General features: G+C 36.7%; 1 protein-coding gene across 2 annotated transcripts in view; it reads left to right on the top strand.

The window, feature by feature from the left end:
- Window positions 1–17,356, top strand: part of rasgef1ba (RasGEF domain family, member 1Ba) — an 88,259-nt gene that overhangs the window by 55,584 nt on the left and 15,319 nt on the right. Inside the window, exons 1-3 of one of the 2 annotated variants that reach the window (XM_048188187.1) lie at window positions 11,438–11,705; window positions 16,507–16,689; window positions 17,197–17,319. In XM_048188187.1, the coding sequence (XP_048044144.1) occupies window positions 11,625–11,705; window positions 16,507–16,689; window positions 17,197–17,319 (387 nt within the window). In that variant the 5' untranslated portion in view covers window positions 11,438–11,624. Of the gene's footprint in view, window positions 1–11,437; window positions 11,706–16,506; window positions 16,690–17,196; window positions 17,320–17,356 lie in introns of those variants that run through there. The other variant, XM_048188186.1, reaches the window with a different exon arrangement.

The following is a 17,356-nucleotide window of genomic DNA, read 5'->3' as shown; positions in this document are numbered from 1 at the left end:
TTAACGAGTGAGTCATTTAATCATTGTCAAACAATTCCTTCAAAAACTGAGTCATTCAGTTGCTTGGAGACATGGAATGGCTGTACTGTGGATTTTTTGCGAAATGGAGCAAAAACAGATAATGTCTAAAATGAAAGTCACCTAACATTAACTTCTTGTTACTTGAACTGTTGTATAAAATTAATAGGCTATCACATTTGCAATCATGCTGATATTCGGGAAAATAGCACTATATATCCTGTTATCAATATTAAAAACAAGAACTCATACAGGGACATCTTGATTTTTGGGGGGCGTTTTGCCCCAAGCCCCCGTTAAAATCACTTGATGTTGGGAATTTAAGGGCTCTTTTTTGAGTGCAAGGGGATGGAGGCCCCTTCTGTTGTGAGGCCTGTTTCAAGTGAAACGGGTGAAGCAAATTTCGCTAATGGATATGGTTATGGGTTGGGGTGTAGCTTGACCTTCTACATCTACCCATTACATCCAGATTACATCCAGAGAGGGGGAACTGGACATCACACTACACCCATTGGCTCTGCAGTGAGCAGCCTCTTATAAAAAGTGATACAAATTACAAACATGCCTGATGTGCAAGACCCACGGTTAAGTAGAGATGTTTAGATAAAGAGGTTTGAGTGATTTAATAATCAGTATCTAACCTGACGAAAACATATTTATACAATGTTATCCACATTATATTTCATCTGCAACAACTTGAACTTTTATAAAAATGTGTTTGGTTATTAACTTTTAAATGCATCATTAACGCATGAAAGACCCATGACTAGCAGATCAATATGCTACTACATTTTCCTCAGATATGGTAGGAAATTTAAATTGAATGTGGAGGATTTTAACTGTGACAAGATGATTGACAGGGCAGTTTAAACAGTGACAGGATTCACGTAACTAAGTGAAACAGCGGTCCGTTAAAGATGCAATTATGATGAAGTAGTATGTCCCAAACCTTGCATGCTCTTCTGCTAGCTGCACACTCATAAGTATGTAGTTTTTCTTTACAAAAACATACTTAAGGGCATATAAGTAGGTGAATTGAGGCACAGCATAAGACAACAAATGCAAACATACTTAGAAACCATGACAACAAAGGAAACAGAAAGGAAAAACATGAAACAATAAAAAATATACTATGGGGTCCATGAAACACGAAACAGAAACTACACATTACAGTTGTTTCCTAAAGGAACTGTTTAGTTTGCAATGCGTTGTGCTAAAAGTGAAAAGGTTGACTTTGACTTTGATATTAATGTACTTGCATGCTTTGTTTTGATGCTTACATTAAAAAGCCATTAAAATACTTATTACTGTGCTATTATTTTTTGATATTACTACATTGTAATGTGAGAAAGGCATTGAAACATCTGATCTTTAACATTAGCGTTGGTTGAAGTACATTGTAATTTTGTTTTAATGGATATTTTAATTAGTTTACAAACATGAGTTCAAAAAGTAATTGATAGACTCCCTGCAGTACTGCTCCGGACCCCCTGTTGAACACCCCTGATGTAAAGCGGTAATCCTGATTCTACACATGTGTATTACATCATGGCAGCACTGAGAATCACTCGATTACGATTGTACATGTGGAAGATTATCATGATGAAACAGTCATTGTGTGACTGTTTTGAAAAGCAGCCTGAGTGCACAGTTGCATCAGAGCTTTATTAGAATAGATGCAGCACCACATTCATAAATAATGAACAATTCATGTCAGTGTAATACCTATTGCAAATAAATATTTCATGCGACCTCTATGACATGATGGTGAAGGCTTTGAATTTCTTTTAAACAGACAACTGTTTTAAACATACTCTATTGTTGTTGCTTTAGGCGTTTCACTGAAGTATACAGTAAATATCCTTTGGGCTATAGTTTTTAGCATGATCTGTACCTGTGAGTCTGTCTCTGTAAATAGGCTTTAAAGGGATAGTTCACCCAAAAATGAAAATTTGATGTTTATCTGCTTACCCCCAGAGCATTCAAGATGTAGGTGACTTTGTTTCTTTAGTAGAACATAAATGATGATTTTTAACTGCAACCGTTGCCGTCTGTCAGTCTTATAATGTGGGTCGATGGGAACTTACTTTATAAGAGTAAATAAAACTTGCTTAGACAAATCCAAATTAAACCCTGCGGCTTGTGACGACACTGATCGTTTCGTGTCTTAGGACATCAATGTGTCGTCACGAGCCGCGGGGTTTAATTTGGACTTGTCTATGCAAGTTTTATTTAATCTTATAGGAGAAGTTCCCATTCACTAGCATTATTTGACTGACAGACGGCAATGGTTGGAGTTGAAAATCATCATTTGTGTTCTACTGAAGAAACAAAGTCACCTACATCTTGGATGCGCTGGGGGTAAGCAGATAAACATCAAATTTTCATTTTTGGGTGAACTATCCCTTTAACTGAAAGATGGGTTGTCATTCTTACTGGTCCCTGCTCTTCCTCTTTTAGACTCTTTTTCTACACAAGAAAGGATATTTCATAATTGATATAGTTTTGCAAAGCTTTTTAAACGGATCCATCCCCTGGTAGTGTAGTGTTTTTATCTAAAAAATATTACTAATTTTACCAAGAGAATCATGTAAAATAACTCATCATATTAGTTTCAACAAGAAAATTTTACTGTAAAATATTTTTTTTTGCCAAACATCACCATGCAGAAATTAAGCTCTGTAGCTAATTCTGGGGCAGTATGTTTTTGTTGTCCATTGTCCCTGTCAAATAAAGTATTAAATAAATAAAATATAATTGAGTTATTATTATTTATATTTTATTCTAAAAATATGTATTCCTTTTTACTAGTTAGTTATGTACATTGTGTACTTTTACTTTTTTTTTTTACTGCATTACACAAAAAAAGCCTTTTTTAAATATTTACGAATTTAAATTAATAGTACGAATTTACGAATTTAAATCAAATTGAATTGAATAATCCCAACGTATTTTACTTGAATAATTGTTGTTCAATTATTCAATTAAAATATGTAAGGCTTAAAAAAATTTAGTGTATTTTAGTGTCATGTGAGTTACTTTGGAGTTTTGTGTGTTTAAAACTGTCTATACAGGTTTTGCATTACTTTGTCTGTTATGTGTCCTTCTATTTTACATTATAATATTGTGATGATGACTGACAGTATTATATAAGTGAATTTCTAGCATTTCGTTTTTTAATTTAACCTTTTCAGACATGTGCTATATGGTTGTTAGTCTTGAATGTTGTTAAAGGAAATGCTATATAGCTATAACATCAAGTATATCAACCATATAGCCCACTAGAGAAATCTTCTAGAGAAACAAGATAAAATGTTTTGGGAGCAGAAGGCTTATGATAGGAGGGTGTGTGTGTTGAAAGCTTTGTGTGGTTGGGATGGGCTGCACAGCTTCCGTTTCACTCGTCTCCTCACCAGGAAAACAGCATGAGCACACACAGGCCTTTGAACGTGACTGGAATCACCAAATCTTCACTTTTTCCGCACAAAAACCACAGGGACCCTCAATCGCTAATCAGGACATTTCTGTTCTGAATGGATTTGTTATATTCATTAGTTTTTTTATCACACTGTAACAATCCATTTTAAACTGCAACATCCACATTGATTCAAACTAAGAAGTGTTCGATACATAGCAATGTTTAGGTCATTGGGTCATGTCACAGCTGGACTGTGCTCAATATTTTCCTAAGAGTTGGATTTCAGGAAGAGTTTTCATCACTTTATCGCTCTTGATCAAGTCTGTATATTAACTGTCACTTTTTTGTGTGTGTGTGTGTGTGTGTGTTTAATTTGTGATTTCACAGTGTTATGTTTTGTAATTATAATCATGTACAGATGTCAGAAGTCTTTCCCAAGATTTTTACATTTTATGAGGAATAATAATCTTTTATTTTTCTGTCACCCCCATCTTGTTAGGAAAACTTGTGTAGAGAAATACCTTACATTTTATTCTACGTGAATGTGGGATGCCAAACAGCTTTGTTTACTGATCACTTTGTCTCAATGGCTATTTTGAGAAAATCTATATTAAAAACATATGTTTACAGTGGCTGTGACAGCTAAATAGGAAGGAGAAAAAGGCTCATGCTTCTGTCTGAGAACCCAAAACTGTACCAAAGCGCATAATAGTTGCATTGTCCACTCCAACTTCCCCTCCTTTTCAGGAGATTTTGTACAATTTGTCCCAATTTTCAGGTCATTAGCAGATCAAAAAGAGAATTTGTCTGGAAGAAAGAAGTGAGACATGATCGGAAGGTCTCGTGTACATAAGAATTCTTACGCAGATATTTGGCTATTTTTTGAATCACCAAAATGTACAATCTCTCCATACCCTTTTATCAGGCAGATAAATCCTAGGCTGGCTCCATCTGGGACTGCTTTGTGTGGCATTTGGCATGGCATGCCTGCCATCTGCGCTTGCATTGTTTCAAGCACTGGTGGCATGATGGAAAAGGCTGTGAGCAGGGTCAGAGCAGACAGTCTAGCAGCCGTTTCAATGAATAGGCAAACACAACCTAGAGAAACTTTTGCGGAGACCTGTTCTAATGTATGACTACATGCCGTTACATAATGAATTATGCCATCTTTACTTTTCCCCTGCCTCAGAGCGGCCAGTTGAGCCCCAGGCTGAAAGCGGGGGCACTGGGGCTCATCTGTTGACTTGGACGGCCATGAAAAGATCTTATGTAATCTGAACAGATTAGCTTTTATGTGGTGGACTATTTTGTCTTATTATCTCATTCTGTGCCAGTGACATCATATCTGACCATTCCCAAGCGATGTGAGATTATTCAGTGGACAACTTTAAAAAATAGAAACAGCAGCTATGCAGCCAGTTGACTGAGCAAGTGTCCGCTGCACTGGTGGAATTAATGAAAGGGTACAAACACACAAGTGGGCTTGTTCAGCTGTTCAGCAGGGATGGTGGAAAGAGGCTGCCACCCCCATTATGACCGCTAACAACATCATCTAGCCAGCTAGCATTCTCTGAAACCTGTGGGTGGATCTCATGGTGATGTTCTGTGGAATGTTCATTCTGATAAGTGGGTTGCTTCATTATAATGTGACCATGTTTATATGCACATTATTTTCTGATTAAAGGGATAGTTCCCCCCCAAAATGAAAATTCTGTTCTTTTACGGTTCATATTCTGGTTAAGAATTTTTGACTTGCACACAAGAGAAATGTTGGTCAAAACAAAACAACACAACACAACACAACACAAAAACCAAACAAAAACCCAAACAAAACACAAAACCAAACACAAAACAAAACAAAACAAAACAAAACAAAAACAAAAACAAAAACAAAACAAAAACAAAACAAAAACAAAACAAAACAAAAAACCAAACACAAAACAAAACAAAAAAACCAAACACAAAACCAAAAAAGACAAAACACAAAAAAAAAAAAAAAGACAAAACAAAAAAAACAAAAAAACAAAACACAAAACAAAACAAAAAATACTTTTTCAACAGCTAGCCTTTTCATTGATGCATATATCTAATACTGTTAAAAAACAGTAAGATTTTTTTTAATTGTCTCCTATCCTCCCCAAAAATATGCAATTAAACTAATGTAAAATAATGTAATTTATTCCTGTTACGGCAAAGCTGAATTATCAGCATTCATTATTCCAGTCTTCAGTGTCACATGATTCTTCAGAAATTATTCTGATATGCTGATTTGCTGCTCAAGAAACATTTCTTATTATTGTCAGTCTTAAAAAACAGTGTGGTTTAATGTGTTTTTGTGGAAACTGATACATTTCCTTCAGGTTTCTTTGATGAATAGAACAACAGCATTTATGAAATAGAATTTATTTTAATACATATTTTAACTTTATTTAGACATGCAGATATGATGGATGTCCAGTAATGGTGAATAAGGTCATTACATGACCCAATATTATGATAAATAGGGGTATATTGTGTGCTAGCTGTCTTGTTCATATTTCTAGAAACCAGAATATTGGTTTAATCTAGGTTATTGTTAATGTTGGTTGATGTGTTTACGTGACACTTACCCAAATTCTGAATGTTCTTGTGCATATAAACGTAGTGATTGACGTAATTCAATGTTTGTGCCATTTGCCCCAGTGCATTACATAACACCGAGGAATCCTTTTCTATGAAGTGCATAATATCCGTAGCCCTTGTTGATGAAAGACAACACCCATAAGACAAAAGCCGGACAAAACAAACTTCTCCTAGTATTCCTCCGTTCAGTGCAATAATGTGTCATAGAAACATACCTATTAATAGAATATCAAGCTTTGATTTCTTATGTGTACCCAAAGGTCTGAAGTGTAATATGAAGGAATATAAGCGACGTGGGCCTCTGAGTGGTTAAGATTAGACCCTTGAAAATGTGACAAAACAATTCCTTTTCCTCAGGTGGTCTTCTTGTTTGTTTTGACAGAGGGGGGCAGGGATGGAATGTCAGCTCTCAAGCCGTCTCTACCCAGAAGGTGGAGGGGAGATGGGGGAGGAAAAGGGAGGGTATGTGGGTCACAGGGAGTTTGTCTGGGTGTTGTCTTCAAGTTTCCTCCATTTCCTAGCCTTCCCCCCATACTTTAATGCCACTCCACATGCTCACATGCAATGTCTTCCAGCTGCTCTGTCTCATATGCTTTAGGACCCCTCCCAATGCACATAACTCTGTTCTTAGAGCTCTTTTCTAGGATGCTTATTATGTGACTTGTTGTAGACTATTTAGGGGATTTGAGTCCATTTAGTAATTTGTTATATTATATTTAAGATAACAAATTATTTAATTATATATAATTATATAATTTTAAATTTAATATATATATACATACATACATACATACATACATACATACATTTTAAAAATTTTGACATTTAAATATTCCATAAGTTATCATTATCTTTTGTTTTGTCAGTGTAAAACCCTGTATTTTTTAAAAGCTTTTCTATTTATTTATCTGGCGTTTTTTTTTGTTTTTTTTTTGTCTAACTTTATATTGGATATCATGCTTACACCTACATATGTCATTTCATACACCTCTCATTTAGACAGTTTTATAACCCATTCTCTTTTGTAAGCAGTTTTTTCCCAGACTGAGGCCTCCCATCTCTTGCCTCAGTCAAAGATAATTAAAATGTCAGCGTTCCTTCCGACAGCCAAGTCACAGATGGACATAAGACAGTCCTTTGCCCCCTGAATGACTTAACAAACCAGCAGCCCATCCTACTCACTGTAGCATCCAGATGGCAACAGGAGATATATATATGAGTCTTTATATGTTGTTCAGCACTTATATGTCTAAAGGTGGTCAGTATGGTGATGGCTGGGAGCAGTTAATGCTGTTATGTGTCAAAACTGACAAAGAAATGTTGCATAATTCATGGCATGCATCCCAGCAGTGTGAACATTCATACTGCATAAACAATATAGCGTGTGCTTTATGTTGTAATCTGGACGTTTGCATAATTATTTATATTCAACCTACAGTAAACTCTGAGCCTACATAATGAGATTCTGTTTACCCTGAGATACATGGGTAGGAGATCATGTTCTTTGGCCTTCAGTGTGTGTGGGAGCCGAGAGAACATAGGAGTATTTTCAGGTTTCCTGTTCATTTTGCTGGCAGCCAGTCTCCCACACACCTGCTGGGCGGAGAGTGTTGTGTTTATGCTTGTGTATGCATATATATGCATTAAAATGTATATTATATTATATTATATTATATTATATTATATTATATTATATTATATTATATTATAAATGTTATATATTGAAACATACTTGTACAATGACACTTTCAGCAACAATGATAACATTTTTGGACTTTAGTAATTTGGTGTTGATTCTCTCAGAACACAAGCCAAGTCTCTGTTCGCTGTTACACCTGTCCTTTGATCTTATCCGCTCCATCTGTGACATGTTGGATCATGTGGCATCTAGAATGGGACGGGAGAGGCGATATCTTTGTGACCTTCAGGGCTAAGTTCAATGGGTAATTATCTGCTGCAGTATCCTAATGATAAGTTTTCAGTGCTGAGGTCACCTCAGAAGAAATGCACATCTTTGTGATGGAATTTTTTCACTGTTGTTGTTGAGCTTTTTAGGGGGAGGATTTACTGAACTTCACATCAAGGTTTCTCAAAAGTCACTTCCCGCAGTTAGAGATGCCCTATTTTTTGGTTTCTGGGATGTGAGTGGTTTTGTCAGAAAGAAACATAAAGGCTTTCTCCTCCGGCTCATGCAAACAGTGAACTAGGCCAACTGTGAAAAAAATTTGTGCTGCAGACATTCCTCTGGAAACGTATATATGAGCAACATTCTTGACAAATTAAATCCAGTCATATTTCCATACGGTTTTGATGATCAGGTTGCATTTGACTATAACTGGTTTGTGTAGTTGAGAGTCCACTTGTGTGGTCTGTATCAGTTTGCAGACTGTAATGTAAAACTTGAATCCATTAAGAGAAATTGACTGGGAAAGTGCTAAACTCATTCTTTACTTTCCAGTTGGGGTTTCCCTGGTATGTTTGTGAAGAAATCTATACATGAGTAAAATTCTATCTCAGCATGTTTTGTAGATGTTTAGAAAAGTTTTGGATTTAAGTGGCTGAACTTCAAGGAAAAGGTAAAACCTAGAGGTTTATGGATTAATCTTTTATAAAGAGGAATGTTCACTAAAAAGTTCAATACCCAGAGTGGGATACTACATTAATTATGAATTAAGTAATTCAGATTAAAAAATTCAGATTAAAAAATAAATCTGAATGCTGAATAACTGTAAATATCCATTTACTAAAAAAAAATTTTTTTTACAGTGTTAAGTTTATGAGAACTATACAGAATCTCATTTTTTTTTTTTTTTTCATGAAAACTTTTTTTGGGAACGCATTAAATGTCAGGAAGCAACACGCACGCATATCTTGTTCCTCATTTGGAAGCTAATTCTGAGCATTGAGTCACATTGGTTTCCATGCTTTGACTTTTCCATGCATGTGATCTTCTGACGTAACATTTAAGATGCTAATGAGGCTCTATGAATGATGCTTGAGTTAAGAAGCAGTAGACTGTACTGACCTACTTTTGCCCTTTGTCTGGAATTGGTTGCCACCCATTGTTCCTGATTTGAGGCCAGTTTTATTTCATTTTATTTATATATTTATTTCATTAGGGTCAGTACATGTTCTAGCACTTGATTTAACATAAAATATTTGGGTCAGAATTCATATATGATGTAAGTCTATCTTGAGTGAGATATCAGTATGTCTGGAAAGGGTCGGGTTGGTTTGCTGGGATACCGAATGTCTCCATCTGTTAACATCGACTTGTTGGAGTCAAAATTACACCCAACGTGGCATAATATTATTTCTTATAATTGGTGAAAATAGAGCATTATAAATTATTTTAATGAATGGGCTTGTGAAATGGAGTAGCTATTAAACAACATGATAACAGAGTCAGACCAAAGATCAAAAGACAGTAATGGAGATTCAACACACACATGTAACCATATGGTATACTAAAGTTTCTGCAGTACATTAGCACTTTGGTTAACTACAGCTAACTATACTGTTGTTTTTAACACTGTGCCTGATCATCTCTGTCAACTGTAGTGCATTTGTTTTCACAGAATGGATGTGCCAGAAATGTTTGAAAGTATCTGGATGAGAATTTACATGTTTAGCATTCTTATGTGTAAAAATATACACACTTTACAGACTTTTGGTACATAAATGTGTTTTGCAAGACTCACTTTAAGTAAAATTCATTTGTAAAAATGTATTAAAATGCTTAATTGGGATAATTAACAAATGTAACTTTCAGTATACATTTTTAAACTCCTCCTGTTTTAAGGATCTTTGAAGTAAAAAATTAAAATGTAACAACAGGCACAATTCATCATGCATTCTTTTTAAGCATTTCAAACATCTAAATAAATAATTCATGCTGTCTCTCACTTTTCACATTATAATGCCCCATCTAGGACTACAAAACAGGGGTGTGAATACCTCTGGAGCAGAAGGGAAGCTAAGTCAGACAGTCTGTGCTGACTAAACTCAAATGTGTATTTAACGGGGTGCACGACTGGACTTGAATGAACTTGTAGCTTTCTCTCTTCAACTCTTCAACTTTTTTTGTTGTTTGTTTGGCTCTTGTCGCTAGTATTAACTTTTGCAGAGAGCTCAACTGTTCGCTCTTCATATCTTTACAAACACCTCCACAATTTGGCACTTAACAATGAACAATGACTTTCAATGCACAGAGGTTATATAACGGTGGGCCCATTGTGGAGGTGTTAGCTGAGATATAAAATCTGTGAATGGTTATTTTCAAGCATAACGCTTCTCGTATTCAGATGTTATTCAAAGGAATGAAGAAACATCTTCATTTTCACACCACATTTGAAGAGTCTTTTGTGATGCAGATTTTAGAGATGATCCATACACGTCTTTTACGTGAAAGCTTTACAAATTTGTTCTATTTTGCATTTTAACAAAAGTTTTCACTGTATGTTTATTCTATCTTCATGGTAGACTCCCTCAGTTAAAGTGCTGTTTGATATTAGCTAATGCCTTCTTAATATGCTTGATATTTTAAAACACACTTATTGAAAATATTAATGTTTTGTTGCATATTGCTCCTTTTTTTTCTATTTTCAAGTTTAGGTGAGTGAAACGTTTAGCAGATGAATCAGTTTGTTCTGTCAGTTTAAAAGACAGACAGATTGATATGTTTGTCGTTAAAACATGCTACTGAAACTCAGTTAGCACACCTCATGAAGGTGAGAGAGGCGACGACCTCTCAGCCCCCTGACCTGCAAAGAGAGAAGGAAAACCGTTTCAGGTATTCACTGTAGTATCTGATGTGGGGGTCCTGCACAGTTTCATTGAAAGTATAGGCATCCTGCAATCATGTGTAAATAGCACATTAGCAAAACACAAGAACAACTCTAAGAAAAGGTGGGTCTAGAAAATAACTAATGTAATGTGTTTTACAGATTTAGTTAAAATTAAGCCAAAGATAATGCAGGTAAACATGACCGAAAAAAAAAAAAACACATTGTAATGATATTATCAGTTTGTACTACTACAGTGTTATCTGTCGCTGTCTTAAAAAAAGAAAAAAAAAAAAGAAAAAAAGAAATGAGGGAGATTCCCCAAAATATTCCCATTGAGAAAGATAGCTATCTTTCTTAATAAAGCCTAATGGCAAATTTGTAAGTAACAAGAAAATTATTTTCAGGGGATTTTCGCTGAGACAGGCATATAGTTCTTCTTTCAGTTGTCTTTTTTAGTGAAATTGTCATAATGTTTTCGTTTTCAAGTATACACTGTTGGGCGCGCGCTGGCATGCACGCGGGTGTCTGGTGCTGTCCGCTGATTGGCCGCCTCGCATTCTACAGCTCAGCCTACTATCATTTACTATTCGCGCGCTCGGTGGATTCGCACACTTGATTGAGATCGAGAGAGGACAGCACGTCGCACACAATACTCCCTGGATATATTTATAAGGAACATACGCTTGAATGTCACAGTCTGTATTCGTATGACCTGGGAATACGCAGCGTTGTTTAAGACTTTTTAGTTTCATATGTTTTAAGAATTTGTGTGTGATTATATGTCCGGAGGTTCTTGCTCAGCCATTCAACGCCAAACTTCTGCAGGGCTGATCAACAGCGGAGTCTCTGTCCCTTTCGAGGTGAGAAACTCAAGCAATGTTTAATGCGCTTTAATAACAAAAGCGCCTTTAAGACGCCGCTTGGTTTGCAATGCATGCAATTTGATATTTCTTCACATTACGACCTGCTCTATCTGTCTGTCAATATTACGTGCAAACGAGGCGGAATCCAGTTTCGTTGTATATAAACATACAAACAAATAATATTCGGTGCTGATAATATTCATTGCTGTCTTTATTGACATAAGTATATTAATAGAGAATCTAATCTGTGGTGTTAGTATGTTGGCGGTCTTGAATGTAAATTCTCTCAGCTGATTTGATATGCATGCACAACAAATTCAGTGCCATGTACCATCATGAATGAATACTATACTATTGGTTATTTGTGATATTGTTAGTGTAATTAAAATTATAGTCTTGCCTTTTTGACTGGTCTGATAGTTTGATGGTTGAATTTATTTAATTGATAATTTGATTAAATGTACGGGTCATATGGTATCACAAAGATTCCTTGATGTATACTATTATACTGAATGATTGTAATGTACCTTACTATTGAATTGCTATTCCAAGCCTGGAAAACCCATGGGGTTTAGTGAATTCTTAAAGTATCATGGACATCTCTATGAAAGGCCACTTAATTGTTTAGGGTGATATACAATTACAGTAAATTGGCTCAGGAATATAGTGTGCTTGATGTGTTATAAACAGATGGTGTTCACTGCAGAATGAAGTTGGCAGCTCTATGGAGTTTTGAGTGTTGTTCAGTGGGGAAATCATTTTCATTTCTCCTATGTTAGTGTAGTAGCGGTCTTGTGGTGGGTGGGTGGGTGTATGGGAATTAGAGGGTTGTTGTTGAATATTCCCCTGTTGATTTCAGATGATCCTTACCCATGTGTTCCTCCCCACTATCCAATAAGTAAGCTATTTTGGGAAATAAACAGATTGTCATATCTACTTGATTAATCTGTGTTGTTTATTGTACTTTATTGAAATAAGGGCTTCTTGTCAGGTCACAAATGTGTTTCGAGATAGTGATCTGCATCAGGTCGCTGTGATTTGGCTGGACTTTGCCTCCCTGATACCAGTCATGCAGGTAGCTCAAAGTGCTTTTACAGTGGGAAGGACACTAAGCCAAGCCCTTTATTTACTCAAACACACTTGAGTAGTTTCAATGAAGCAATAGCTCCCTTCCCCCATCGTCTTACACACAAACACAAACACACACACACAGACACACACCTGCTCATTTCCCAAGGATAAAATGTAACCCACTTTGACAGAAACCCAAAAAAAAAAAAAAAGTTTGATCCTTTTTGCTCAATTTATTGAAAGCTGGCAATGTTGTGTCATGCCGACGTCTATGACAGTGTCTGGAACAGACGTGTTTATTTCCTCGTTTCATAATATTCGTAAGTCCTAATTTGTCATTTTACATAGAACTCTGAGAGAATGATGCGTGGACCATAACAATCATTTGAATACAGCAGACATTTGTTTGTTTAGATCTGAATATTAGTAGGAATCGTGTCTTTCTGTCAGCACAGCAGTGAACAGTCCTTCCTATTTGTTAGAGCTCAATCCTTGGTTGTTTTTATATTCAGCATGAAGCGACCTTTAAAGATGAGATTTGCCACAACAACTTTACAGCTCCTAATAACATGCTAATGAGTTCAACACACCCTGTTGTTGACGATGCAGTTTCAAAACAGTCCAGAATGTTTGGGTTTTGTTGTTTTAACCTCTACATTTGCATTAGACAGGGTTCCCATGGCCATGGAAAACCTGTAAATATCAAGGAATTTTGATCTGGAAATTGATCTTAAGGTGCCCTAGAATTAAAAATTGAATTTATCTTGGCATAGTTAAATAACAAGAGTTCAGTACATGGAAATGACATACAGTGAGTCTCAAACTCCATTGTTTCCTCCTCCTTATATAAATCTCATTTGTTTAAAATACCTCCGAAGAACAGGCGAATCTCAACATAACTGTTACTTAACAGTCGGGATCATTAAATATACGCCCCCAATATTTGCATATGCCAGCTTATGTTCAAGCATTAGACAAGGGCAGGACGTCTGGATGTGCACAGCTGAATCATCAGACTAGGTAAGCAAGCAAGAACAATAGCGAAAAATGGCAGATGGAGCGATAATAACTGACACGATCCATGATATCATGATATTTTTAGTGATATTTGTAAATTGTCTTTCTAAATGTTTCGTTAGCATGTTGCTAATGTACTGTTAAATGTGGTTAAAGTTACCGTCGTTTATTACTATATTCACGGAGACAAGACTGTCGTTATTTTCATTATTAAACACTTGCAGTCTGTATAATTCATAAGCACAACTTCATTTTTTATAAATCTCTCCAGCAGTGTGTAATGTTAGCTTTAGCCCGTTAGCCACGAAGCATACTATCAAACTCATTCAGAATCAAATGTAAACATCCAAATAAATACCATACTTACGCGATTAGACATGTTGCATGACGAACACTTTGTAAAGATCCATTTTGAGGGTTATTTTAGCTGTGTGAACTTTGTTTATGCTGTCAAAGGCAATTTAAAGGGGCCGCAGCCTAAATCGGCTCATATTTAATGATGCCCCAAAATAGGCAGATAAAAAAATGAATAAAAAAAAATCTATGGGGTATTTTGAGCTGAAACTTCACAGACACATTCAGGGGACACCTTAGACTTATATTACATCTTTTAAAAAGACATTCTATGGCACCTTTAAGAAATTTAAAAATTGAAATAAGAATGTTATTTAATTATTTATTAAATTTTTCTATTCTATTTTATCAACTGTGTGAGTGCAATCTTAATATAAAAAGAACATTTAAAATTTTTCAGATAAATGAGTGGAAAAATCATGAAAATTCATTGGTCAAAAGGTGTGGGGACCCTGAAGATCCAGACAGCTTATTTATCTTGCTTATCGCTTTATGCTTGAGGAAATCTGTTGTGATCTAGAGACGCAGTAATCAACTCTACAGTCAACATGTGGGTGGGCCTGAATGCTTTCAGCTTTCTGACAGTCATAACTATCTAAAATGCAGCCATGCATGGATGCCAAATATTCTACATAGTCAAAATACAAATACAGTGCAGTAATTGTGTGAAAGCAAGGACCTTTTTGTTTGCTTATACGCTATACAGTCCCTGTTGTGAAGGCTGTGCTCAGTGTTTGTTTAAACGGGAGAGGGGAGAGGACATGTGGCTGGCCATACTTGACACCTGCAACCAAAAAGTAAACAGATCCAGATTCCCTGCTACTAATCAGCTTCGGCTTTGTTTTATTCGCTCACAGAATTCAATCGGGCTGCAGCTGGTGTGCCTAGTGAGTTTAAAAGGGCTTTGGCTTTTTTTGTTGCAATTTTCAGCAGATTTGCATTGTGGCCTGGGGGCTTCGCTAATAGGTTTGCGTCGGCAGATGCGCAAGAGGATCCTGCTTTTTGGCTCTATAATGAGTTGAGTGGACTTTAGTCAACACTGGTTGGTCAAAAACAACAAAGTGGTTTATTTTTCAGGACATTTTGGCAAATGCTGTCAAAGAATGCGAGACAGAATAAACCTGTATGTGGTTCCCAGAGGCATCATTCACACAGGACTTGACAAATTGTCAATTTCTGGTGATGAGCGCAAAGTTACTCATGACATCATTTGGCCTTCCTTGCTTTTCAACTCATTGACTTGCTCAGATGGTATAACACATGGTAAAGCAGATGCGTGGGGGGCGTTTGCTGCTTTGACCTCTTGGGCCTCCATTTTGATGCTAATGTCTATGGTTTTATGAAGGAGGTCTCTGAGGGGGGCTGTGGACTGAGGATATTCCTCATCATACGACACCCATCATGCGCACTCCCGTCCGACTCTGGCACCCAAACGCCTGTGGGCCTGAATAGGCAGGCGGCCACTGGGGCCACACATTGTTTGGGGTGTCCCTTAACGCCCCGTGTTGTAGCTGTGAATGCCTCCATTGAGGGGCCCATATGCGCTGTGTCCAGGAATCTCACATAAAGTCACGGGCTGAACTCTGAAATGGCACAGAAGCTCGTGCTGGCACACTGGAGCCGTCCGCATGATTAGGTGATGCATTGACATGTGCAAACTCGCTTTCTGTTTTTCCACAAGAGCCTGGAAGATACAGAAGTAGGAGGGAGAGAGGCAATGTGAGCCAGAGCTCTTTGTGTGGGTGAAGAACTGCATTTGGCTGCTTATCACCTCTAGCTAATGCTGACCGACTCACAGGACTCTCATCTGTAACGGGCCACGTTTTGGTTTTGAGGGGGGGGGGGGAGAGAATCCTTCTTTTCAGAAGCAGTAGATCTCATAGGTCATGTTTTTTTTTCCCATATCAAGCCATAGTTAAAAAGAGCCTCTGTTTTGTACATCCACGTGAGGTAAAAGCAGCATGAAGATTAATTTGTTGCTGTTTGTGAGTGAAAACCGCCGGTGGTACATTCAGCTGCTATTATGGTGGATTAGAGCTAGCGAGTGCGAGTCTGAAATGTCCACCGAATGGAGATTAAACTCAAGTTCTCACAGGCTCAATCAGGAAGGTGTTTGCACATTGAGATTAATCGCAACGTATTCATCCCCATGAGTCGTCCATCCGAGGAAGAGTAATTTTCCACTCAGCTTCCTATAATGATACTGGGGACTTTGTGTTTTACACAAAGGTAAACAAAATTTTCAGAGGAGGATGAAGGCTCAGCATTAACGAATTGTTTCATGCGTCAACGTCTGTTTTTGATTGTGTTTGCATTTATCTGAGGCTCATCAGACTTTCTTTATGTCCTTCAACAGGACAAAATGCCTCAAACGCCACCCTTTCCAGTGATGTATGGGTCTAATGGATATAACAAGAATATCTATAAGGCCAAGGAAGAGGACTACGAAGGCCTGTATTACCATGACAACAACCTGGTGTCAGGGTCCTTGGAGGCTCTTATTGAGCACTTGGTCCCTACAGTGGCGTATTACCCTGATGTGAGTATATAGCGTATCAAAAAATTCAGCCTTTTTCTGATATTGGATTTTGAGTATTGAAAACGCATACACGCTCATTTTTTATCTCTCAGATTTATTTTGTGTCAAAACACTGACAGACACTGACAAACACTGACACAGACCACAAAACTGTCCTTAACATTTACCAACATACACTGCAATTCAAAAAGGTTGGGAGTATGATTTTTTTTTTTTTTAAAGAAATTAATACTTTTATTCAGCAAGGACAAATTATATTGATCAAAAGTGTCCAAAAGTTGTATATAATGTTACAATAGATTTCTATTTAAAATAAATTTAGTTCTTTTTGAACATTCCATTCATCAAGGAATCCTGAAAAAAAAAAAATGAATTTGGTTATATTTTCCAGACATATAAATTGTTAACACTGATTTATTTTAGTCCAATACTAGTTTTGGTTAGAATAATGAAAAACATATTATTGCACCACCATTAATCTCATTTTTTTTTTTTTTTGACTTGCAGAGGACATACATCTTCACGTTCCTGCTCAGTTCCCGTCTCTTTATTCACCCATATGAGCTGATGACCAAAGTGTGCCATTTGTGTGTGGACCAGCAGAGGCTCAGTGATCCTCAGGCAGACAAGGTAAACTGGCAAAAACATCCTGTATGATTACAATGAC

Source organism: Megalobrama amblycephala, linkage group LG4, assembly GCF_018812025.1.
Source record: "Megalobrama amblycephala isolate DHTTF-2021 linkage group LG4, ASM1881202v1, whole genome shotgun sequence".
Lineage (NCBI taxonomy): Eukaryota > Metazoa > Chordata > Actinopteri > Cypriniformes > Xenocyprididae > Megalobrama > Megalobrama amblycephala.
This window is presented reverse-complemented; position numbering and strand designations above follow the sequence as displayed.